The sequence below is a fragment of the Petromyzon marinus genome, unplaced genomic scaffold (assembly GCF_048934315.1).
Source record: "Petromyzon marinus isolate PM22_M1 ecotype Great Lakes invasive population unplaced genomic scaffold, UKy_Petmar_22M1.pri1.0 PM_Scaffold_510, whole genome shotgun sequence".
NCBI lineage: Eukaryota > Metazoa > Chordata > Hyperoartia > Petromyzontiformes > Petromyzontidae > Petromyzon > Petromyzon marinus.
In genome coordinates, this window is record NW_027423514.1 from 31,707 (window position 1) to 57,361 (window position 25,655).

General features: G+C 50.4%; 1 protein-coding gene across 2 annotated transcripts in view; it reads left to right on the forward strand.

Annotated features, from left to right (window-relative positions):
- LOC116937463 (cytosolic carboxypeptidase 1-like) overlaps nucleotides 1-25,655 on the forward strand; it is a 40,165-nt gene that overhangs the window by 8,548 nt on the left and 5,962 nt on the right. Inside the window, exons 1-9 of one of the 2 annotated variants that reach the window (XM_076064546.1) lie at nucleotides 3,207-3,234; nucleotides 5,772-5,830; nucleotides 6,317-6,380; nucleotides 9,523-9,684; nucleotides 10,130-10,591; nucleotides 10,789-10,885; nucleotides 12,725-12,762; nucleotides 19,383-19,591; nucleotides 24,400-24,613. In XM_076064546.1, coding sequence (XP_075920661.1) covers nucleotides 3,222-3,234; nucleotides 5,772-5,830; nucleotides 6,317-6,380; nucleotides 9,523-9,684; nucleotides 10,130-10,591; nucleotides 10,789-10,885; nucleotides 12,725-12,762; nucleotides 19,383-19,591; nucleotides 24,400-24,613 — 1,318 coding nt within the window. In that variant the 5' untranslated portion in view covers nucleotides 3,207-3,221. Of the gene's footprint in view, nucleotides 1-3,206; nucleotides 3,235-5,771; nucleotides 5,831-6,316; nucleotides 6,381-9,522; nucleotides 9,685-10,129; nucleotides 10,592-10,788; nucleotides 10,886-12,724; nucleotides 12,763-19,382; nucleotides 19,592-24,399; nucleotides 24,614-25,655 lie in introns of those variants that run through there. The other variant, XM_076064545.1, reaches the window with a different exon arrangement.

Below are 25,655 nucleotides of genomic sequence, written 5' to 3' on the forward strand. Positions count from 1 at the left end.
TACTTTGTGTATCCAGTCTGCAGACCAAGTAAGAGAGCAACAACCTTCAAATCGCCACAAAGCTGCCACTGATGTTGGTCATAGTTTATGCACCTCAAAAGTTGTTTCATGTTGTCACAGGTTTCCTTCATATGGACTGCATGACCAACTGGAATTGATGGCAAAACATTGCCATTATGCAGCAAAACAGCTTCAAGACTCATCTTTGATGAATCAATGAACAGTCTGGATCATGAACGATGTTGAGGGCTTCATCATGGGACCTCCTTTGCCAGTACCAAAATATGAGAATAGGTTTTCCCCTTTTGTTGCCAAAAAAAAGGGGAAAACCTATTCTCAGCTGTTCAGGGCTGCCATCACACCATCGACGTTGTTGCAGGCTACACGATCACATTCCATGAAGAAGAATGGGACAAGATCCCTTTGACGTTCACGGAATATGGAAACCCTCACATCACCTGCCAGGAGATTCCACTGCTGCAGTCTGGAGCCCAACAGCTCTGCCACCTTACTCTTGGGTAGTTCCAAATGCCTGACAAGGTCTTTCAGTTCACCTTGTGGTATGAGGTGTGGTCCAGAGGAGGAGGATGGGAGAAAATCTGGGTCATGTGACCTTGATGGTTCAGGACCAGAAGTTTCATCCTCTTCCTCGTCTGACTCAAGTGAGAATGATCCTGGTGCATCAGGAACCGGCAGTCCTTCACCGTGGGGTACTTGGCGTTTAGCCGATGGAATGTTTGGATAATGCACAGTCCACTTTGTCTTCTTTGACACACCTTTCCCAACTGGAGGAGACATGCAGAAGTAACTTGCTGATGTGATCTGTTGGCTCTCTCCAAATCATTGGCACTGCAAAAGGCATAGATGTCCTTTTCCTGTTCAACCACTGGTGAAGATTTGTGCACAAGTGTTGCAGCATATGTGTGGGGCCTACATCTTGTCATGCTCTTCAATTTTGCAGCCGAAATAAAGGTGACAGGCTTTCTTAACCATAGTGGTTATACTGCACTTTTGTGATGCAAAAGTCACCTCCACACAAACATAGCAGAAGTGATCTGCTTTGTTTCCACAAGTGCGAGGCATCTCTCTGCTCACCTTGGCTAAACAGAAATGTGTCTCCTTGCAAAATCAAACATTGACAAATAAGAGAGCACGACACTTGAGTTCTAGAGCTGATACAGGGCAATTTGTTCAGCAGAGGGATGTAAGGCTTGTTATGATTGCGTCATCCATGACTTCTAGGAATAACATGATGCAATTCATATTATGTATGATGCGAGACCAGGTTCAGATTGCATCATTCATTTTTTGCTCAAAAAGCAAGGACTGTCCAAACCCAGTTATACATTTATTCATAGATCCAGTCAAATATGTATTTTTGTCATTACTGGTTTAAATTGAGATCCCTTCCCTGTATAACTCACTTATCCTCCGGCATTGTCAAATCAAGGGTCTTGTATACTTACCCAATAGCATGTCTTGAAAACTAGAGCCAATCAACAATTTTGAAAAATCATTTTCATTCTCAGTGACCCAGAATTAGTCAAGTTGGACTACATTTATTTCGGAAGCATTCTAGATTTTAAGTTTTCGTGACTGCAAGGATCCATACTCTTTGGTTCTTTCGGGAAAGTCATGTAGGTGGAAGAAACAATAATACAAAATTAAAATAAATTAAATCACGACGTTTCGATTGCAAGGATCCTTGCAAAACCTCAAATCCAGAAAGAACCACCTCTATGGGGAGGGATTCCACTTATCTGATAGAGCTTTTAACAGACAACGGGACAAGAAATCACAGCTAATCGAGACGCTAACTTTCCTCAAGAGATGCCGCCCTAACTCTGGCTTCTCTCCCACTTCAGGCAAAAAGATTTCTTGCTGTGGTTGTTCACACCTCATGATGATTGCTTGTGTTGCAATCAAAACGTCGCAATTTAATTTATTTATTTATTATTATTTTTCCCACCTACGTGACTTTACCGAAAGAACCAAAGAGTATTTCGGAAGCATTTTGGCTGTAGACCGGTTTGTGTTTCATCGCTGTCACTGGTGTTGGCCGTGAGCAGGAATCAAACTCGGTTCTCTATTGCTTTTGCAGTGCAGTGCGCTAACCGCTGCACCATCGCTCTCCACTAACACACCACACACACACACATACATTGGTATATTTGTGTGGGGGTGACTAGTGGTTGAGCATGATTAAGTGCCAGTGGTGGATTGCGGTGGAGTGGTTGAGTGCGGTTGAGTGATCGTGTGGCCCCTAAACGTTTAAAATAGCTCTTTGGGGATTAAGAGTCACCAGTACAGACAGCTGAGTGTGTGTGAGTGTGCGTGAGTGTATGCGTGTGCGCGAGTGTGTGAGTGTATGCGAGTGTGTGAATGCATATACGTGTGAGCATGCCTCTTTCTCGCTCTGTGAGTCTCGGTGATTAACAGAGCCCGATGGGAGCCGCAGTCTGGCTTTGTCGGTGTTTGTTAGTGTCAGTGATTATGGGGAAGGGTAGCACAGCTGTTTGCACGCTACGCTACAAACTTGGAAAACCCCGAGTTCGATTCCCGCTCACAACCAACACCGGTGACGATTATCTAAACTGGTCCTGGGCCTCCCTTAGGTCGACTCAGCCGCAAATGAGTACCTGGTTTGGTGTGTAAACATCGCGACTGGGGAGACAAAGGCGGCCGGGCGTTGTGTTGGCCACCCACTCTCTCGTGTATTGTGCCAGCCTTCATAGGTGCTCACTAACAGCACTTGCCCTAACAGTCTGCTGAAAGCTATACGGGGGTCTTTTTGTGTATCTGATGATTATCACACACACGCTGTTACTCATTCACTCACCCACTCGTGCACTCCACCTCGCCACTCACCCACTTAATCACCCTCTCCCTCACTACCTCACCCTCTCACTCACTCACCCACAAAGGTTTAACCAGATCCACTACCTCTACCCCTACCACTCACTCACCTATTCACTCACTCACCCCATCCCTGAGCCCCGTCTCTGACATCGCTGCGATTGATGATGCTTTGAGAATTTAGAATTTGGAGGAGAGACATTCCTGCTGAGAGCGTGGCCACTCGGGTGACTGGAAGAGGGGGAAGAGGGTGGGGGGGGAGATGGAGAAAGGAGAGCGAAGGAGAGAGAAGAGGGTAGAGAGGCGAGGTAGAGGGCTAGACTGATGCAGATGAGCATTTGCGACTCACAGTGCAGCCAAGAGCAATGGATGCAGACGGTTATACACTCACTCTCCCTTTCACTCACCCTCTTACTCACCTACTCACTCACCCACTCACCCTCTCACTCAACCTTTCAATCACCCACTCATTCTCACTCACCCAGTCACTCTCACCCACTCTCTCACCCTCTCACTCTCCCACTCAATCACCCACTCATTCTCACTCACCCAGTCACTCACCCACTCACTCACTTATTCACTCACTCACCCACTCACTCACCCTCTCACTCACCCACTCACTCACTCACCATCTCACTCACTTACTCACTCACCCTCTCACCCACGCACTTCCACCCACTCACTATTGCTCACTCTCACCCATTCACTCTCACTCACCCTCTTACCCACTCTCACTCACCCTCTTACTCACCCACTCACTCACCTACTCACTCTCACTCACCCACGCACTTTCACCCACTCACTCTCACTCACCCACTAACTTTCACTCACTCACTTACTACTATTATCGCTCACCCTCACCCATTCACTCTCACTCACCCTCTTACCCACTCTCACTCATCCTCTTACTCACCCACTCACTCACCTACTCACTCTCACTCACCCACGCACTTTCACCCACTCACCCTCACCCACTCACTTTCACTCACTCACTACTATTATCGCTCACCCTCACCCATTCACTCTCACCCACTCTCACCCACTCCCACTCACCCTCTTACTCACCCACTCACTCACCCACTCACTCTCACTCACCCACCCACTCACCCACTCATTCTCACTATAGCTCACTCCCACTCACTTTCACTCATTGACCCAACCACACTCACTCACTCACCCATGCACTCACTCTCATTCACCCACACACTATCGCTCACCCTCACCCATTCACTCTCACTCACGCTCACCCACTTACTCTCACTCACCCTCTCACCCACTCATTCTCACTCTCCCACTCACTATCGCTCACTCTCACCCGCTCACTTTCACTCACTGACCCAACCACTCACTCTCACTCACCCACTCCCTCGCTCTCACACATCCACTCACTCTCACCCACTCACTCTTACTCACCCACTCACTCGCAACCACTCACTCACCCTCTCACTCACCGACTCACCTTCTCACTGACCCAACTACTCACTCTCACTCACCCATCCACTCGCTCTCACTCACCCACTCGCTCTCACTCACCCACTCGCTCTCACTCACCCACTCACTATCGCTCACTAACTCATCCACTCACTATCGCTCACTCTCACTCACTCTCACCCACTCACTTTCACTCACTGACCCAACCACTCACTCTCACTCACCCACTCACTCACTCTCTCTCACTCACCCACTCGCTCTCACTCACCCACTCACTATCGCTCGCTCACTCACCCATTCACCCACTCACTCACTCTCACTCTGCATTCTCACTCACTGACCCAACCACTCACCCACTTACCTACTCATTCACCCACTCATTCACCCACCCACTCACCCACTGAGCAGGTGAGTGAATTAATTAGCGATTGAGCAGGTGAATATTGAGTGTGAGTGGGTGAGCAGGTGAGTAAGTAATTTAATGCGTGAGCAGGTGAGGGACAACCCGTGAGTAGGCGAGTGAACGAGTGAGTGCACAAGTGAGTGAGGCGATAAGTGAGTGAGAAAATGAGCAGGTGAGTGAGCAGGCGAATGAGTAGGTGAGTGAGTGAGCGAATGAGTAGATGAGTGAGTAGGTGAGCTCGTGAGCGGGTGAGGAGCGAGTGAGTGAGACCCAGTGACCATCTCCTGCCGCGTGCGAGAGGAATGCCGGTGATCAATCACGGCAGTAGCCAGGCGAGGAGTGAGCCTGGCATGGGGCCTGTTCACGGGAACATGGCTCTCCCACTGAGAGAGACTGAGAGTCTGTGTGAGGGTGGGTGAGTTGTGTACACACACGCGCATGTGTGTGTATCTTGCTGTATTTATCTTTGTGGGGAGCGGTCCTAGACTGCCATCTGCCAGTAGTCGTCTCAATCAGTCAACCCATGGCACCCGGGTGTGTCCCGTGACCTGCCAGCGGGCGTTCGACACTTCACGTGGCCTTAAAGTGCACATAGCCTGGCACAAGTGCTGCGGTGACGTCACCGCCACTTGGTGGTGAATGGCGGGGTTGTTGTATGTATATCTGTGTGTGTGTGTTTTTGCGATCCATGTGTGTGTGGTGTGTGTCTTTGTGTAACCCCCTCAGTGTGGCTCAGAAAACCCAAAATACCCTTTGGCTCGGAGACACGGAAAGTCGCTCTGAAGTGGCAGTCTTGCTGTCTCCATGTCCTGTGTCTCCCTGTGTGTGTGTCCCCGGCATTCCACGTGTCTCTCTGCATGTCCCTGTGTTTCCCCGTGTCTCCATGACGCACTGCGTCTCTCGAGGTACAGATACACTCTGTGCCTATCTCTCTCTGTGTCCGTGTCTCTGTCTTTCTCTTTTTGTCTCCCCCTTGTCTTCTTCTGTCTCCATATCCACGTTGTCTCCCCATGTCTCTCTGTGTCTCTCCGTGTCTCTCTCTCTCTGACGATGATCGTGATGCTGCTGCTGCTGATTACAGAGAGACACGGGAGGGACGTGGATCTGTCTGGTGTAGAAGTTTTGCTCCACACACTGGAGGTGAATTCACTCTCCCCTTTTCTGCCTCTCCCCTCTGCGTCACCCCTTCCCCAAGCCCCCCTATGTCTTTCTGGTTCTCCTTTCCATTCATCTGTGGGTGACTTTGAGTCTGTGTGTCACTGTGTCTGTGTAAGTCTCTGTGTGAGTCTGTATATCTCTGTGTCGCTGTGTGAGTCTGTGTGTCTGTGCGTGTCTCTGTATGTATCTGTGTCTATGTGCGAGTCTGTCTATGTTTCTGTGTGTCTCAATGTGAGTCTGTGTGTGTGTGTCTCTATGTGAATCTGTATGTGTCTCTGTGTGAATCTGTGTGTGTGTGTCTCTGTGTGAATCTGTGCATGAGTCATAGGTGCTCGCGAACAGCACTTGCCCCAACAGTATGTTAAGGCTTTACAGGGGCTCTTTGTCTTTGAGTCTCTGCGGGTCTGCATGTCCCACTATACCCATGTATCTGTGTGAGTCTGTCTGTGTATCTCCGTGTCTCCACAGGCGTGCCCAGATGATGAGACTTGTCTTAACCTCCTCGTGGTTCTGGCCGATCTCCTGCGAGGAGGTAAGTCTGGGCCCTAAAGTAAGTACCTGTTACGTTCTGGTACCAGCTGAACCTCAGATTAGCGATGGAAGAGCCAATGTGGACATCGTGCAGAAGTCTCCCTCCTGTGTGTGTCTCCTGTGTGTCTCCCCTGTGTGTGTCCCCGTGTCTCCTGTGTGTGTCTCCCTGTGTGTGTCTCCTGTGTGTGTCCCCTGTGTGTCTCCCCTGTGTGTGTCTCCTGTCTGTGTCCTCGTGTCTCCTGTGTGTGTGTCCTGTGTGTGTCTCCTGTGTGTGTCTCCCTGTGTGTGTCTCCTGTGTGTGTCTCCCTGTGTGTGTCTCCCTGTGTGTGTCGCCTGTGTGTGTCTCCCCTGTATGTGTCCCCTGTGTGTGTCCTCGTGTCTCCTCTGTGTGTCTCCCTGTGTGTGTCTCCTGTGTGTGTCTCCCTGTGTGTGTCTCCCTGTGTGTGTCTCCCTGTGTGTGTCTCCTGTGTGTGTCTCCTGTGTGTGTCTCCTGTGTGTGTCTCCCTGTGTGTGTCTCCTGTGTGTGTCTCCCTGTGTGTGTCTCCGTGTGTGTGTCTCCTGTGTGTGTCTCCCTGTGTGTGTCTCCTGTGTGTGTCCCCTGTGTGTGTCTCCCTGTGTGTGTCTCCTGTGTGTGTCTCCCTGTGTGTGTCTCCCTGTGTGTGTCTCCTGTGTGTGTCTCCTGTGTGTGTCTCCCTGTGTGTGTCTCCCTGTGTCTCCTGTGTGTGTCTCCCTGTGTGTGTCTCCCTGTGTCTCCCTGTGTGTCTCCCCTGTGTGTGTCTCCCTGTGTGTGTCTCCTGTGTGTATCTCCTGTGTGTGTCTCTTGTGTGTGTCTCCTGTGTGTGTCTCCCTGTGTCCCCTGTGTGTGTCTCCCTGTGTCTCCTGTGTGTGTCTCCTGTGTGTGTCCCCGTGTCTCCTGTGTGTCTCCCCTGTGTGTGTCTCCTGTGTGTGTCTCCCTGTGTGTGTCTCCCTGTGTGTGTCTCCTGTGTGTGTCCCCTGTGTGTGTCTCCTGTGTGTGTCTCCTGTGTGTCTCCCCTGTGTGTGTCTCCTGTGTGTGTCTCCTGTGTGTGTCCCCTGTGTGTGTCCCCGTGTCTCCTGTGTGTCTCCCCTGTGTGTGTCTCCCTGTGTGTGTCTCCCTGTGTGTGTCTCCTCTGTGTCTCCTGTGTCTCCTGTGTGTGTCCCCTGTGTGTGTCTCCTGTGTGTGTCTCCCTGTGTGTGTCTCCTGTGTGTGTCTCCTGTGTGTGTCTCCTGTGTGTGTCTCCTGTGTGTCTCCCTGTGTGTGTCTCCCTGTGTGTGTCTCCTGTGTGTGTCTCCCTGTGTGTGTCCCCTGTGTGTGTCTCCCTGTGTGTGTCTCCTGTGTGTGTGTCTCCTGTGTGTGTCCCCTGTGTGTGTCTCCCTGTGTGTGTCGCCTGTGTGTGTCTCCTGTGTGTGTCTCCTGTGTGTGTCCTCGTGTCTCCTGTGTGTGTCTCCTGTGTGTGTCTCCTGTGTGTGTCTCCTGTGTGTGTGTCCCTGTGTGTGTCTCCCTGTGTGTGTCTCCCTGTGTGTGTCTTTTGTGTGTGTCTCCCTGTGTGTGTCTCCTGTGTGTGTCTCCTGTGTGTGTCTCCTGTGTGTCTCCCTGTGTGTGTCTCCCTGTGTGTGTCTCCTGTGTGTGTCTCCCTGTGTGTGTCCCCTGTGTGTGTCTCCTGTGTGTGTCTCCTGTGTGTCTCCCCTGTGTGTGTCTCCTGTGTGTGTCTCCTGTGTGTGTCCCCTGTGTGTGTCCCCGTGTCTCCTGTGTGTCTCCCCTGTGTGTGTCTCCCTGTGTGTGTCTCCCTGTGTGTGTCTCCTCTGTGTCTCCTGTGTCTCCTGTGTGTGTCCCCTGTGTGTGTCTCCTGTGTGTGTCTCCCTGTGTGTGTCTCCTGTGTGTGTCTCCTGTGTCTCCTGTGTGTCGCCGTGTCTCCTGTGTGTGTCCCCTCTGTGTCTGCGTCCCCATGTCTCCTGTGTGTGTCCATGTCTCCTGTGTGTCTCCTGTGTATGTCCCCTGTGTGTGTCTCCTTGTGTGTCTCCTGTGTGTGTCTCCTGTGTCTCCTGTGTGTCGCCGTGTCTCCTGTGTGTGTCCCCTCTGTGTCTGCGTCCCCATGTCTCCTGTGTGTGTGTGTCCATGTCTCCTGTGTGTCTCCTGTGTGTCCCCGTGTCTCCTGTGTGTCTCCTGTGTGTGTCCCCGTGTCTCCTGTGTGTGTCTCCTGTGTGTCTCCCCTGTGTGTGTCCCCTGTGTGTGTCTCCTGTGTGTGTCTCCCTGTGTCTCCTGTGTGTCGCCGTGTCTCCTGTGTGTGTCCCCTCTGTGTGTCTGCGTCCCCATGTCTCCTGTGTGTGTGTCCATGTCTCCTGGGTGTCTCCTCTGTGTGTGTCCCCGTGTCTCCTGTGTGTCCCCCTTGTGTGTGTCCCCTGTGTGTGTCTCCTGTGTGTCCCCCCTGTGTGTGTCTCCTGTGTGTGTCTCCTGTGTGTCCCCCCTGTGTGTGTCCCCTGTGTGTGTCTCCTGTGTGTGTCCCCGTGTCTCCTGTGTGTGTCCCCTGTGTGTGTCCCCTGTGTGTGTCTCCTGTGTGTGTCCCCGTGTCTCCTGTGTGTGTCTCCTGTGTGTGTCCCCTGTGTGTGTCTCCTGTGTGTGTCTCCTGTGTGTGTCTCCTGTGTGTGTCTCCTGTGTGTGTCTCCTGTGTGTGTCCCCTGTGTGTGTCTCCTGTGTGTGTCTCCTGTGTGTGTCCCCTGTGTGTGTCTCCTGTGTGTGTCCCCGTGTCTCCTGTGTGTGTCTCCTGTGTGTGTCTCCTGTGTGTGTCCCCTGTGTGTGTCCCCTGTGTGTCTCCTGTGTGTGTCTCCCTGTGTGTGTCTCCTGTGTGTGTCTCCTGTGTGTGTCCCCTGTGTGTGTCCCCTGTGTGTCTCCTGTGTGTGTCTCCCTGTGTGTGTCCCCTGTGTGTCTCCTGTGTGTGTCTCCTGTGTGTGTCTCCCTGTGTCTCCTGTGTGTGTCTCCTGTGTGTGTCTCCTGTGTGTGTCTCCTGTGTGTGTCTCCTGTGTGTGTCTCCTGTGTGTGTCTCCTGTGTGTCGCCGTGTCTCCTGTGTGTGTGTCCATGTCTCCTGTGTGTGTCCCCGCATCATCTCCCCACGTCTCTGTGTTGCAGGCAGTGTGTGCCGTGTCTCCGCGCTGGTCTCGCTGGGAGCGTCCCAGTGTCTCCTGTCTCTCCTGGCTCGCGTCTCCGCTCCCTGTGGCTCCGACTCCGCTCCGCACAGAGAGAGACTTCTCTCTCTCGTCCTCACCTCCCTCGCCAGCCTTGGCATTCGCGGTGAAACACACGGGGGACACGTGGTGGGAGACGCGGGGGACACGTGGTGGGACACGCGGGGGACACCTGGTGGGACACGTGGTGGGACACGCGGGGGACACGTGGTGGGAGACGCGGGGGACACGCGGGGGACACGCGGGGGACATGCGGTCACCACTGAAGCAGAAACTCAAATAAACACGGGGACACAACCCCCCAGCGCACCTGCGCAGTGCTGGAGTGCGGTGCTGGGGTGTGGTTGGAGTGCGGTGCTGGAGTGTGGTGCTGGAGTGTGGTGCTGGAGTGTGGTGCTGGAGTGCGGTGCTGGAGTGTGGTGCTGGAGTGCGGTGCTGGAGTGTGGTGCTGGAGTGCGGTGCTGGAGTGTGGTGCTGGAGTGTGGTGCTGGAGTGTGGTGCTGGAGTGTGGTGCAAGGCACTGACACCGCACCTGTGGCCTCTCCCTGCAGACAAGAAGTTCGCTGGGAGAGCACGAGCATCTGGAACGCTCACCACCACGCTCACTATCGCCAGACGCAGCTTCACCAGCCCCTCACTCACTAGCCCCTCACTCACCAGCCCCTCACTCACCAGTCCCACACTCGACAATCACTCCCTCACCAATCACTCCCTCACCAATCACTCCCTCACCAATCATTCACTCACCAGTCCCACCCTCACGGATTCTTCGCTCACCAATCCCACACTCACTAGCCCCTCGCTCACCAATCACTCCCTCGCCAATCACTCCCTCACCAATCACTCACTCACCAGTCCCACTCTTACGGATTCCTCACTCACCAATCCCACACTCGCCAATCACTCCCTCACCAATCCCACACTCGCCAATCCCACACTCACCAATCCCTCATACTCCAGTCCCTCACTCCTGCTGGGGTCTCTACAGCTGATGAGAGTTCTGGCCAATAACAGTAAGACTCACCAACCCACTCACTCATATTCACCCACTCACTCACCAACCCACTCACTCATACTCACCCACTCACTCACCCTCCCCATCCACCCACTCGCTCACTCAATCACCCACCCACCCACTGACCCACTCACCCACCTACTCACCCACCTACTCACCCACCCACCCGCTCCGCCCCCTGCCCGCTCCGTTTAGCTACCAATGCGTGTTTGCTGGGAAAAGCCGGAGCCTTGGATCTGGTGATGAAAATCACAGCCAGCAGCACCATACAGAGACCCACGGGCATTACCAAGTAACCACACTCACTCACACACTCACTCACACTCACTCACACGCTCACTCACACTCACTCACACTCACTCACAACAACAACTGCCATTCGCCACTCAGTGGCGGTGACGTCACCATGGCACCTGTGCCAGGCTAGGTGAACCTTGAGGCCATGTGAAGTGTCGACCGCCCGTTGGCAGGAGGTCACGGGGCAGACCCAGGTGCCACAGGTCGACTGACCGAGATGAGTGGCTGATGCACCACCTGTGCCCCCTACTATGCCAACTCGCTGTGCTTTAGCCACCCGCCGCTCCGCTCGTTGTTGTGAGCGTCGCTCCTCCACCCTCCGTTATTGTTTGAGGGCGACTGCCTCCAACTGCCCAGTAGCGTCCTTCACGAGCCTCCTCCACAGAGGCCGTTATTGACACCACTGGTACCAGTCATCGGCAAGTCCAATCAGCTTCACATCCTCCCGTACCGCATCAGTCCATCTCTTCTCTAGCCCATGTGCCCGTTGAGCCCCCTCAATGCTGCCAAACAAAAGCTGTTTCGGAATGCGGGGGCTGGGCATGCATGCTGGCTACATGACCTAGCCAGCGCAGCCTTGCCTGCCGGAGGAGCTCACTGATGGGAATGTGAGCTCCTCACACAATCCAGCCTGGTTAAACCCAGGATGGATTTTTGGAATGCCACCCTGAATGTTTCTAACTAGTGCAGATGTTCCATTAGCGGGGTCCACGTTTCACAAGCATAGAGAAGGAGAGAATGGAGGGCATGACTGGCCGAGAAGACCCAAAGCTTTGTGCGGAGAGACCGACCAGGTAGCATCCACACAGCATTGCGCAGCCGATGAAAAGATAATGCTGCCCGACTGATGCGGAGTAAGACCTCTGTTGGCAAACTGGAGCCGGTTATAAGCACACTGCCCAGGTATGGGAAACTCCACTCTCTCCACAACTGCTCCATCACCAATGGGGAGCTGAGGGGGTGGAGTGTTTGATGACACAAAATACCCAGGCAGGTGCTTAGTTTTGGTGGGGCTGATGGTAAGGCCCCACCTCTTAGTGGCACGCTCCAGGTCAAGCAGCAGCGCCTCCAACTCCTGTTCTGAGTGAGCAGTCACCAGATCATCGACATACATAACGTGGTTTACCAATAGGGAGCCATCCCTTGACCACACCCGGATATCGATCAGACTCCCGTTGTTTCTGTACCAGATGGAAATTCCTCGGGTACAGCCATGGAAAGCTGCTCGAACTATGTAGTCAAAGATGTCAAATAATGTGGGAGCCAGAGAACATCCCTGTCACACCCCAAGGTGAACTATGAATGGCTCCGACTCCTGGCGACGTAGCTTTGCCCGGGCCTGCACACCATCATGAAGGCCCTTAGTGATTGTGAGTAGAGTCAGGGACTCCAAAAACACCAAGAACTGCCCACAGCCCTGGCCTGTTGATGGTATCATAGGCCTTGACCAAGTTAATAAAGCAAAGATTTAGGTCTTGTTGGAATTCCCACACCCCTCTGCTGTAGCAGACGGACAGATTATGGGATCCGTGCAGGACCACCCTTGGTCTGAAACCACATTTGGGGCTCCGCAAGCCTCTCATCAGCGTGCCTGGCAAGGTAATATTGAATAATCCTTGCCAGGACCTTTCCCGGCACACTGAGGAGGGAGATGCCGCTGTAGTTTTTTACAATCTGTGTGGACCACCAGGGCATCCTTCCAATCCTGCGGAACCCATCGTGTGGTCCAGACGCACTCACACTCGCTCACTCCACCACACTCACTCAACCACACTCTCTCGCAACCACGCACCTGACCACACGCGTGTGTGTGGTTGTGGTTCTCTATTCTCAGAGCTGCATTGGATACCCTGGTGGGACTGCTTAAAGCAAGTGAGACCACCACTGACATCACCACCATCAACACCAACATCACCAACATCACCACAGCCCCCGTCTATGAGTGTGGAGCGAGTGGTGGCACAGCGGTTAGCGATACGAACCCAGAGGTTCAATTCCCATTCACGGCCACCATCGGTGCCATCGAACTCAGTCCTGGGGGGATGGGGGGGGTGCGGGGGGCACCCCCCTCCCCCTAGATCGACTCAGCCATAAAAACCGAGTGCCCCCCACGCCACACCAGCACCACCACCGCACTTACCCGCCGCGTGAGAAATATCTTCATAGCTCAACTAAAAAACTAAACTCAACTATTTTGTATTTGACCCGGTGTAAGGCCCACTGAGCTACGTGTCTCTTTTCAGAGGTGACCCGGCCATCACAATGATCGCAGCTCACGTGGAAATTTATAGCGGCAGCCAAGCGCTGTCAACGCGTGATTTTGATTCTAAATGTGGAGGAAAAAAGCGGAGGACCCGGAGAAAAATCCACGCAACCACCAAGGGGAGAGAGAGAGACGCAGGCTCCAAATTGACAACAGGAGTTGTTAGGGTATCGATTTAACCCACGACCTCCTGCATACCAGGCGAGGTAGTCAACATCTCACTAGGCACAGTGGCTACAGGCGTTGTCAGGGTTGGGATCGAACTCACGACCTCCTGCATACCGGCGAGGTAGTTAACATTTCCTAGCCACCTTGGCACTCTTCAGATGCCTCCCGTAAAAATAAATAAAGTCGAACCCCTCTTAACGACCACCCCTGTTAACGACTATTCACTTAACGACGGACCTCCAACAAGCCCAATGTGTAGTGTATAGTAGTGTAGTGTAGGCGAGTGTATAGTAGTGCAGTGTATAGTAGTGTAGTGTATAGTAGTGTAGTGTATAGTAGTGTAGTGTAGGCTAGTGTATAGTAGTGTATAGTAGTGTAGTGTAGGCTAGTGTATAGTAGTGTAGTGTATAGTAGTGTAGTGTATAGTAGTGTAGTGTAGGCTAGTGTATAGTAGTGTAGTGTAAAGTAGTACAGTGTATAGTAGTGTAGTGTAGGCTAGTGTAAAGTAGTGCAGTGTATAGTAGTGTAGTGTTGGCTAGTGTATAGTAGTGCAGTGTATAGTATTGTATAGTAGAGTAGCGTAGGCGAGTGTGTAGTAGTGCAGTGTATAGTAGTGTAGTGTATAGTAGTATAGCATTGGCTAGTGTATAGTAGTGTAGTGTATAGTAGTGTAGTGTATACAGTGAGGGAAAAAAGTATTTGATCCCTTGGTGATTTTGTACGTTTGCCCACTGATGAAGAAATTATTATTCTTTAATTTTAATGGTAGGTTTATTTGAACAGTGAGAGACAGAATAATAACAAAAAAATCCAGAAAAACGCATGTCAAAATGTTATAAACTGATTTGCATTTTAATGAGGGAAATAAGTATTTGACCCCTCTGCAAAACATGACTTAGTACTTGGTGGCAAAACCCTTGTTGGCAATCACAGAGGTCAGACGTTTCTTGTAGTTGGCCACCAGGTTTGCACACATCTCAGGAGGGATTTTGTCCCACTCCTCTTTGCAGATCTTCTCCAAGTCATTAAGGTTTCGAGGCTGACGTTTGGCAACTCGAACCTTCAGCTCCCTCCACAGATTTTCTATGGGATTAAGGTCTGGAGACTGGCTAGGCCACTCCAGGACCTTAATGTGCTTCTTCTTGAGCCACTCCTTTGTTGCCTTGGCCGTGTGTTTTGGGTCATTGTCATGTTGGAATACCCATCCACGACCCATTTTCAATGCCCTGGCTGAGGGAAGGAGGTCCTCACCCAGGATTTGACGGTACATGGCCCCGTCCATCGTCCCTTTGATGCGGTGAAGTTGTCCTGTCCCCTTAGCAGAAAAACACCCCCAAAGCATAATGTTCCCACCTCCATGTTTGACGGTGGGGATAGTGTTCTTGGGGTCATAGGCAGCATTCCTCCTCCTCCAAACACGGCAAGTTGAGTTGATGCCAAAGAGCTCCATTTTGGTCTCATCTGACCACAACACTTTCACCCAGTTGTCCTCTGAATCATTCAAATGTTCATTGGCAAACTTCAGACGGGCATTTATATGTGCTTTCTTGAGCAGGGGGACCTTGCGGGCGCTGCAGGATTTCAGTCCTTCACGGCGTAGTGTGTTACCAATTGTTTTCTTGGTGACTGTGGTCCCAGCTGCCTTGAGATCATTGACAAGATCCTCCCGTGTAGTTCTGGGCTGATTCCTCACCGTTCTCATGATCATTGCAACTCCACGAGGTGAGATCTTGCATGGAGCCCCAGGCCGAGGGAGATTGACAGTTATTTTGTGTTTCTTCCATTTGCGAATAATCGCACCAACTGTTGTCACCTTCTCACCAAGCTGCTTGGCAATGGTCTTGTAGCCCATTCCAGCCTTGTGTAGGTCTACAATCTTGTCCCTGACATCCTTGGAGAGCTCTTTGGTCTTGGCCATGGTGGAGAGTTTGGAATCTGATTGATTGATTGATTGCTTCTGTGGACAGGTGCCTTTTATGCAGGTAACAGCTGAAATTAGGAGCACTCCCTTTAAGACTGTGCTCCTAATCTCAACTTGTTACCTGTATAAAAGACACCTGGGAGCCAGAAATCTTTCTGATTGAGAGGGGGTCAAATACTTATTTCCCTCATTAAAATGCAAATCAATTTATAACATTTTTGACATGCGTTTTTCTGGATTTTTTTGTTGTTATTTTGTCTCTCACTGTTCAAATAAACCTACCATTAAAATTATAAACTGATCATTTCTTTGTCAGTGGGCAAATGTACAAAATCAGCAGGGGATCAAATACTTTTTTCCCTCACTGTAGTAGTGTAGTGTATAGTAGTGTAGTGTATAGTAGTGTAGTGTATATTAGTGTAGTGTAGGCTAGTGTATAGTAGTGTAACGTAGTGCAGTGTATAGTGTAGGCTAGTGTATAGTAGTGTAGTGTATATTAGTATAGTGTAGGCTAGTGTATAGTAGTGTAGTGTATAGTAGTGTAGTGTAACGTAGTGTAGTGTAACGTAGTGTAGTGTATAGCAGTGTACAGTAGTGTAGTGTATAGTAGTGTAGTGTATAGGAGTGTAGTGTATAGTAGTGATGTGTATAGTAGTGTAGTGTATAGGAGTGTAGTGTATAGGAGTGTAGTGTATAGGAGTGTAGTGTATAGTAGTGTAGTGTATAGGAGTGTAGTGTATAGGAGTGTAGTGTATAGGAGTGTAGTGTATAGGAGTGTAGTGTATAGGAGTGTAGTGTATAGGAGTGTAGTGTATAGGAGTGTAGTCTATAGGAGTGTAGTCTATAGGAGTGTAGTGTATAGGAGTGTAGTGTATAGGAGTGTAGTGTATAGGAGTGTAGTGTATATGAGTGTAGTCTATAGGAGTGTAGTGTATAGGAGTGTAGTGTATAGTAGTGTATAGTAGTGTATAGTGTAGTGTATAGGAGTGTAGTGTATAGGAGTGTAGTGTACAGTAGTGTAGTGTATAGTAGTGTATAGTGTAGTGTATAGTAGTGTATAGTGTAGTGTATAGGAGTGTAGTGTATAGGAGTGTAGTGTATAGGAGTGTAGTCTATAGGAGTGTAGTGTATAGTAGTGTATAGTGTAGTGTATAGTAGTGTATAGTGTAGTGTATAGGAGTGTATAGTGTAGTGTATAGGAGTGTAGTGTATAGGAGTGTAGTCTATAGGATTGTAGTGTATAGTAGTGTAGTGTATAGTGTAGTGTATAGGAGTGTAGTGTATAGGAGTGTAGTCTATAGGAGTGTAGTCTATAGTAGTGTATAGTGTAGTGTATAGTAGTGTATAGTGTAGTGTATAGGAGTGTAGTGTATAGTAGTGTATAGTGTAGTGTATAGTAGTGTATAGTGTAGTGTATAGGAGTGTAGTGTATAGGAGTGTAGTGTATAGGAGTGTAGTGTATAGGAGTGTAGTGTATAGGAGTGTAGTGTATAGGAGTGTAGTGTATAGGAGTGTAGTGTATAGGAGTGTAGTCTATAGGAGTGTAGTCTATAGGAGTGTAGTGTATAGGAGTGTAGTGTATAGAAGTGTAGTGTATAGGAGTGTAGTCTATAGGAGTGTAGTCTATAGGAGTGTAGTGTATAGGAGTGTAGTGTATAGGAGTGTAGTGTATAGTAGTGTATAGTGTAGTGTATAGTAGTGTATAGTGTAGTGTATAGGAGTGTAGTGTACAGTAGTGTAGTGTATAGTAGTGTATAGTGTAGTGTATAGTAGTGTATAGTGTAGTGTATAGTAGTGTAGTGTATAGGAGTGTAGTCTATAGGAGTGTAGTGTATAGTAGTGTATAGTGTAGTGTATAGTAGTGTATAGGAGTGTATAGTGTAGTGTATAGGAGTGTAGTGTATAGGAGTGTAGTCTATAGGAGTGTAGTGTATAGTAGTGTAGTGTATAGTGTAGTGTATAGGAGTGTAGTGTATAGGAGTGTAGTGTATAGGAGTGTAGTGTATAGGAGTGTAGTGTATAGTAGTGTATAGTGTAGTGTATAGTAGTGTATAGTGTAGTGTATAGGAGTGTGGTGTATAGGAGTGTAGTGTATAGTAGTGTATAGTGTAGTGTATAGTAGTGTATAGTGTAGTGTATAGGAGTGTAGTGTATAGGAGTGTAGTGTATAGGAGTGTAGTGTATAGTAGTGTAGTGTATAGTGTAGTGTATAGGAGTGTAGTGTATAGGAGTGTAGTGTATAGTAGTGTATAGTGTAGTGTATAGTAGTGTATAGTGTAGTGTATAGGAGTGTGGTGTATAGGAGTGTATAGTGTAGTGTATAGTAGTGTATAGTGTAGTGTATAGGAGTGTGGTGTATAGGAGTGTAGTGTATAGGAGTGTAGTGTATAGTAGTGTATAGTGTAGTGTATAGGAGTGTAGTGTATAGTAGTGTATAGTAGTATATAGTGTAGTGTATAGGAGTGTGGTGTATAGGAGTGTAGTGTATAGTAGTGTATAGTGTAGTGTATAGTAGTGTATAGTGTAGTGTATAGGAGTGTGGTGTATAGGAGTGTAGTGTATAGTAGTGTAGTGTATAGTAGTGTATAGTAGTGTAGTGTATAGTAGTGTATAGTGTAGTGTATAGTAGTGTATAGGAGTGTAGTCTATAGGAGTGTAGTGTATAGGAGTGTAGTGTATAGGAGTGTAGTGTATGGTGGTTTAGTGTATAGTAGTGTATAGGAGTGTAGTGTATAGTAGTGTAGTGTATAGTAGTGTATAGTGTAGTGTATAGTAGTGTATAGTGTAGTGTATAGGAGTGTAGTGTATAGGAGTGTAGTGTAGTGTATAGTAGTATATAGTGTAGTGTATAGTAGTGTATAGTGTAGTGTATAGGAGTGTAGTGTATAGTAGTGTAGTGTATAGTAGTGTAGTGTATAGGAGTGTAGTGTATAGGAGTGTAGTGTATAGTGTAGTGTATAGTAGTGTAGTGTATAGTAGTGTAGTGTAGAGTAGTGTAGTGTATAGTAGTGTATAGTGTAGTGTATAGTAGTGTATAGAGTAGTGTATAGTGTAGTGTATAGGAGTGTAGTGTATAGGAGTGTAGTGTATAGGAGTGTAGTGTATAGGAGTGTGGTGTATAGGAGTGTAGTGTATAGTAGTGTATAGTGTAGTGTATAGTAGTGTATAGTGTAGTGTATAGGAGTGTAGTGTATAGGAGTGTAGTGTATAGGAGTGTAGTGTATAGTAGTGTATAGTGTAGTGTATAGTGTAGTGTATAGTAGTGTATAGGAGTGTAGTGTATAGGAGTGTGGTGTATAGGAGTGTAGTGTATAGTAGTGTATAGTGTAGTGTATAGTAGTGTATAGGAGTGTAGTGTATAGTAGTGTAGTGTATAGTAGTGTATAGTAGTGTATAGTGTAGTGTATAGGAGTGTAGTGTATAGGAGTGTAGTGTATAGTGTAGTGTATAGTAGTGTAGTGTATAGGAGTGTAGTCTATAGGAGTGTAGTGTATAGGAGTGTAGTGTATAGGAGTGTAGTGTATAGGAGTGTAGTCTATAGGAGTGTAGTGTATAGGAGTGTAGTGTATAGTAGTGTATAGTGTAGTGTATAGTAGTGTATAGGAGTGTAGTGTATAGTAGTGTAGTGTATAGTAGTGTATAGTGTAGTGTATAGTAGTGTATAGTGTAGTGTATAGGAGTGTAGTGTATAGGAGTGTATAGTGTAGTGTATAGTAGTGTATAGTGTAGTGTATAGGAGTGTAGTGTATAGTAGTGTATAGTAGTGTATAGTGTAGTGTATAGTAGTGTATAGGAGTGTAGTATATAGGAGTGTAGTGTATGGTGGTTTAGTGCCTCCATAGAGCCCAATGTGTTCGCTTACCGTTAACGACGGGCTCACAACGAGCACGCGACCGCCCATTTTGGCCAATCGGCGAGCTCAAAAGTGGTCTGACCGGGGCCTCGGCCAATCGACGACGTCCATTCGTGGGCATTGGGGCGTTCAGAAGTGGAAATTCTTGGCCGTGGACTCTATTCCCTACACACTCGTAACGACCAAATCGCTTCACGTTCCGGTTTCGCGGAACCAATGGCCGGCGTTGAGAGGAGGGGCCGCACTGGGTTCTGATTCCGGAGGCCACCTTTGTGCCTTCGCCGCAGAGACGAACGCCCGGCGCGCTGCCGAGCGGGGCCACCTGCGCACTCTGCTGCGCGTGTACCTAGCCTGGCACGGACGCGACGCGCGCCACCGCTACGCGTGGCTGCGGCGCGCCCTGCTGGCGGCGCTGGGGCGCGGGGCACGGACGCGGGCGGGGAGGGGCGCGCTGGTACACGCGGGGGCACTGGCGGCGCTCTACCACACCACACAGGTACTCGCTCATTCAGGTACTCACTCAGGTAGTCTCTCACTCAGGTACTCAGGTTCTCACTCAGATACTCACTCTGGTACTCGCTCATTCAGGTACTCACTCAGGTAGTCTCTCAGGTACTCAGGTAGTCTCTCAGGTTCTCACTCAGATACTCACTCTGGTACTCGCTCATTCAGGTACTCACTCAAGTAGTCTCTCAGGTACTCAGGTAGTCTCTCAGGTTCTCACTCAGATACTCACTCTGGTACTCGCTCATTCAGGTACTCACTCAGGTAGTCTCTCAGGTACTCAGGTAGTCTCTCAGGTTCTCACTCAGATACTCACTCTGGTACTCGCTCATTCAGGTACTCACTCAGGTAGTCTCTCAGGTACTCAGGTAGTCTCTCAGGTTCTCACTCAGATACTCACTCTGGTACTCGCTCATTCAGGTACTCACTCAAGTAGTCTCTCAGGTACTCAGGTAGTCTCTCAGGTTCTCACTCAGATACTCAGGTAGTCTCTCAGGTAGTCTCTCAGATACTCAGGTAGTCTCTCAGATTCTCAGATACTCACTCTGGTACTCGCTCATTCAGGTACTCACTCAAGTAGTCTCTCAGGTACTCAGGTAGTCTCTCAGGTTCTCACTCAGATACTCACTCTGGTACTCGCTCATTCAGGTACTCACTCAGGTAGTCTCTCAGGTACTCAGGTAGTCTCTCAGGTAGTCTCTCAGATACTCAGGTAGTGTCTCAGATACTCACTCAGATACTCACTCTGGTACTCGCTCATTCAGGTACTCACTCAGGTAGTCTCTCAGGTACTCAGGTACTCAGATTCTCACTCAGATACTCAGGTAGTGTCTCAGATACTCACTCAGATACTCACTCTGGTACTCGCTCATTCAGTTACTCATTCAGGTACTCACTCAAGTAGTCTCTCAGGTAGTCTCTCAGATACTCAGGTAGTGTCTCAGATACTCACTCAGATACTCACTCTGGTACTCGCTCATTCAGATACTCATTCAGGTACTCACTCAGGTAGTCTCTCAGATACTCAGGTAGTCTCTCAGATTCTCACTCAGATACTCAGGTAGTGTCTCAGATACTCACTCAGATACTCACTCTGGTACTCGCTCATTCAGTTACTCATTCAGGTACTCACTCAGGTACTCACTCAGGTAGTCTCTCAGGTAGTCACTCAGGTTATCTCTCAGGAACTCACTCATTCAGCTACTCACTCAGGTACTCACCAGGAAGTCCTCACTCGCACTGTGTACGAAGTAAGTAATCACGCTGCAGTGTGCGTCTCTGTGGTTACTGTGGATGGTGTGGTTGGTGTGGTTACTGTGGTTGGTGTGGTTGGTGTGGTTGGTGTGGTTGGTGTGGTTACTGTGGTTGGTGTGGTTACTGTGGTTGGTGTGGTTACTGTGGTTACTGTGGTTGGTGTGGTTACTGTGGTTACTGTGGTTGGTGTGGTTACTGTGGTTGGTGTGGTTGGTGTGGTTGGTGTGGTTACTGTGGTTGGTGTGGTTACTGTGGTTGGTGTGGTTAGTGTGGTTGGTGTGGTTGGTGTGGTTGGTGTGGTTACTGTGGTTGGTGTTGTTACTGTGGTTACTGTGGTTGGGGTGGTTAGTGTGGTTGGTGTGGTTACTGTGGTTGGTGTGGTTACTGTGGTTACTGTGGTTGGTGTGGTTACTGTGGTTGGTGTGGTTACTGTGGTTGGTGTGGTTACTGTGGTTGGTGTGGTTACTGTGGTTACTGTGGTTGGTGTGGTTGGTGTGGTTACTGTGGTTGGTGTGGTTACTGTGGTTACTGTGGTTGGTGTGGTTGGTGTGGTTACTGTGGTTGGTGTGGTTACTGTGGTTGGTGTGGTTACTGTGGTTACTGTGGTTGGTGTAGTTACTGTGGTTACTGTGGTTGGTGTGGTTACTGTGGTTGGTGTGGTTACTGTGGTTACTGTGGTTGGTGTGGTTACTGTGGTTACTGTGGTTGGTGTGGTTGGTGTGGTTACTGGGGGGTTGTGTGGTTACTGTGGTTACTGTGGTTGGTGTGGTTACTGTGGTTGGTGTGGTTGGTGTGGTTACTGTGGTTGGTGTGGTTGGTGTGGTTGGTGTGGTTGGTGTGGTTACTGTGGTTGGTGTGGTTACTGTGGTTACTGTGGTTGTTGTGGTTGGTGTGGTTACTGTGGTTGGTGTGGTTGATGTGGTTACTGTGGTTGGTGTGGTTGGTGTGGTTGGTGTGGTTGGTGTGGTTACTGTGGTTGGTGTGGTTACTGTGGTTGGTGTGGTGCATGACGTTAGCGCATGTGGCTGATGCGGTTAGGGTGCGGTGAGAGTGAGCTATGGGCGGAGCTTGCGGTTGGTAAGAATGTGATTCGTGCGGTTGGTGTGGTTATTGCGGTGAGCGTGTGGATGGTATAGTTAGTGCGGTAAGTGCAGTGAGCGTGCAGTTGGTGTGGTTAGTGCAGTTGGTGTGGTTAGTGCGGTTGGTGTGGTTAGTGCGGTTGGTGTGGTTAGTGCAGTGAGTGCGGTGAGTGTGTGGTTGATGTGGTTAGGGCGGTTGGTGTGGTTAGTTGCGGTGAGTGCGGTGAGCGTGTGGTTGGTGTGGTTGGTGCGGTGAGTGCGGGGAGTGTGTGGTTGGTGTGGTTAGTGCGGTGAGTTCGGTGAGCCTGTGGTTGGTGTGGTTGGTGCGGTGAGTGCGGGGAGTGTGTGGTTGGTGTGGTTGGTACTGTTGGTGTGGTTATTGCGGTGAGCGTGTGGTTGCTGTGGTTGGTGTGGTTGGTGTGGTTAGTGCGGTGAGTGCGGTGAGCGTGTGGTTGGTGTGGTGAGTGCGGTGAGTGCGGTGAGTGCGGTGAGCGTGTGGTTGGTTTGGTTAGTGCAGTTGGTGTGGTTATTGCGGTGAGTGCGGTGAGCGTGGTTGGTGTGGTTAGTGTGGTTGGTGTGGTTAGTGTGGTTGGTGTGGTTAGTGCGGTGGGTGCGGTGAGCGTGTGGTTTGGTTTGGTTAGTGCAGTTGGTGTGGTTATTGCGGTGAGTGCGGTGAGCGTGTGGTGGTGTGGTTAGTGTGGTTGGTGTGGTTAGTGCGGTGAGTTCGGTGAGCCTGTGGTTGGTGTGGTTGGTGCGGTGAGTGCGGTGAGTGTGTGGTTGGTGTGGTTGGTGTGGTTGGTGCGGTGAGTGCGGTGAGCGTGTGGTTGGTGTGGTTATTGCGGTGGGTACTCGCTCATTCAGTTACTCATTCAGTTACTCATTCAGGGACTCACTCAGGTAGTCTCTCAGGTAGTCACTCAGGTAATCTCTCAGGTAGTCACTCAGGTAATCTCTCAGGAACTCACTCATTCAGCTACTCACTCAGGTACTCACCAGGAAGTCCTCACTCGCACTGTGTACGAAGTAAGTAATCACGCTGCAGTGTGCGTCTCTGTGGTTACTGTGGTTGGTGTGGTTACTGTGGTTGGTGTGGTTACTGTGGTTACTGTGGTTGGTGTGGTTACTGTGGTTGGTTGGTGTTGGTGTGGTTACTGTAGTTGGTGTGGTTACTGTGGTTGGTGTGGTGCATGACGTTTAGCGCATGTGGCTGATGCGGTTAGCGTGCGGTGAGAGTGAGCTATGGGCGGAGCTTGCGGTTGGTAAGAATGTGATTCGTGCGGTTGGGGTGGTTATTTGCAGTGGTATAGTTTAGTGCAGTTGGTGTGGTTAGCTGGCGGTTGGTGTGGTTAGTGCGGTGAGCGTGTGCTTGGTGTGGTTGGTGCAGTGAGTGCGGTGAGCGTGCAGTTGGTGTGGTTAGTGCAGTTGGTGTGGTTAGTGCGGTTGGTGTGGTTAGTGCGGTGAGCGTGTGCTTGGTGTGGTTGGTGCAGTGAGTGCGGTGAGCGTGGTGTGGTGGTGTGTTAGTGCTGTTAGTGTGGTTATGCGGTAGTGCGGTGAGCGTGTGGTTGGTGTTGGTGGTGCCGTGAGTGCGGTGAGCGTGTGGTTGGTGTGGTTGGTACGGTGAGTGCGGTGAGCATGTGGTTGGTGTTGGTGGTGCCGTGAGTGCGGTGAGCGTGTGGTTGTGTGGTTAGTGTGGTGTGTGTGGTTATTGCGGGTGAGTGCGGTGTGGTTGGTGTATAGCCGTCGTTGGTGTGGTTATTGCGGTGAGTGCGGTGAGCGTGTGGTTGGTGTGGTTGGTACGGTGAGTGCGGTGAGCGTGTGGTTGTGTGGTTGGTGCTGTTGGTGTGGTTGGTGCGGTGAGTGCGATGTGCGTGTGCTTGGTGTGGTTAGTGCGGTGAGTGCGGTGAGCGTGTGGTTGGTGTGGTTAGTGCGGTGAGCGTGTGGTTGGTGTGGTTAGTGCGGTGAGCGTGTGGTTGGTGTGGTTAGTGCGGTGAGTGCGGTGAGCGTGTGGTTGGTGCTGTTGGTGTGGTTAGTGCGGTGAGTGCGGTGAGCCTGTGGTTGGTGTGGTTGGTGCGGTGAGTGCGGTGAGCGTGTGGTTGGTGTGGTTGGTGCTGTTGGTGTGGTTAGTGCGGTGAGTGCGGTGAGCCTGTGGTTGGTGTGGTTAGTGCGGTGAGTGCGGTGAACCTGTGGTTGGTGCGGTGAGTGCGGTGAGCCTGTGGTTGGTGTGGTTAGTGCGGTGAGTGCGGTGAGCCTGTGGTTGGTGCGGTGAGTGCGGTGAGCGTGTGGTTGGTGTGGTTGGTGCTGTTGGGGTGGTTGGTGCGGTGAGTGCGGTGAGCGCGGTGAGCGTGTGGTTGGTGTGGTTGGTGCTTTGGTATGGTTAGTGCGGTGAGTGCGGTGAGCGTGTGGTTGGTGCTGTTGGTGTGGTTATTGTGGTGAGTGCGGTGAGCGTGCGGTCTGCGTGCGGTTGCAGGCGGTGGTGCAGCAGCGCCCCACCTCATGCTGCTCAGCGCTGGCTGCCCAGGCCTGCCTGGTGATGCGCAGGGCCCAGCCGCACCTCCGCCTGCCCCTCACCTCGCTCCACTGCCCCCTCGACTACCCCCTGCCCCCGCTGGGGTCCCCACGGGGGTCCACGGAACCCCCGTGGGGGTCCGCACAGCAGCAGCAGCAGCGGGACGGGGCGCACGGTGAGAGACGGCACCGCACATCCACGCACCGCACCTCCGCTGCACCGCACGGCCTTGACTCCAAACTCCACTTCACTACGCGGGACTCTCTGTGTGAGTATGTGTCTGTGTGTCTGTGTCTGTCTGTGTCTGTCTGTGTGTGTGTCTGTGTGTGTGTCTGTGTGTCTGTGTCTGTCTGTGTATGTCTGTGTCTGTGTGTGTGTCTGTGTGTCTGTGTCTGTCTGTGTATGTCTGTGTCTGTGTGTGTGTCTGTGTGTCTGTGTCTGTCTGTGTATGTCTGTGTCTGTGTGTGTGTCTGTGTGTCTGTGTCTCTGTGTGCGTGTGTCTGTGTGTGTGTCTGTGTGTCTGTGTCTGTCTGTGTATGTCTGTGTCTGTGTGTGTCTGTGTGTCTGTGTCTCTGTGTGCGTGTGTCTGTGTGTGTGTCTGTGTGTCTGTGTCTGTCTGTGCATGTCTGTGTCTGTGTGTGTGTCTGTGTGTCTGTGTCTCTGTGTGCGTGTGTCTGTGTGTGTGTCTGTGTGTCTGTGTCTGTCTGTGTATGTCTGTGTCTGTGTGTGTGTCTGTGTGTCTGTGTCTCTGTGTGCGTGTGTGTCTGTGGGTGTGTTTGTCTGTGTCTGTCTGTGTGTCTGTGGGTGTGTGTCTGTGTCTGTGTGTGTGTCTCTGTGTGCGTGTCTCTCTCTCTCTCTCTGTCTGTGTGTGTGTCTGTGTCTCTGTGTGCGTATCTCTCTCTCTGTGTCTGTCTGTGTGTGTGTGTTTGTGTCTTTGAGTGCGTATCTCACTCTCTCTGTGTCTGTCTGTGTGTGTATCTGTGTGTGTGTCTGTGTCTCTGTGTGTGTGTGTGTTTGTGTGTGTCTGTGTCTGTGTGTGTGTGTGTCTGTGTCTGTGTGTGTGTGTCTGTGTCTCTGTGTGCGTCTCTCTCTCTCTGTGTCTGTGCGTGTGTGTGTGTCTCTGTGTGCGTGTCTCTCTCTCTGTGTCTGTGCGTGTGTGTGCCTGTGTCTCTGTGTGCGTGTCTCTCTCTCTCTGTGTCTGTATGTATGTGTCTGTG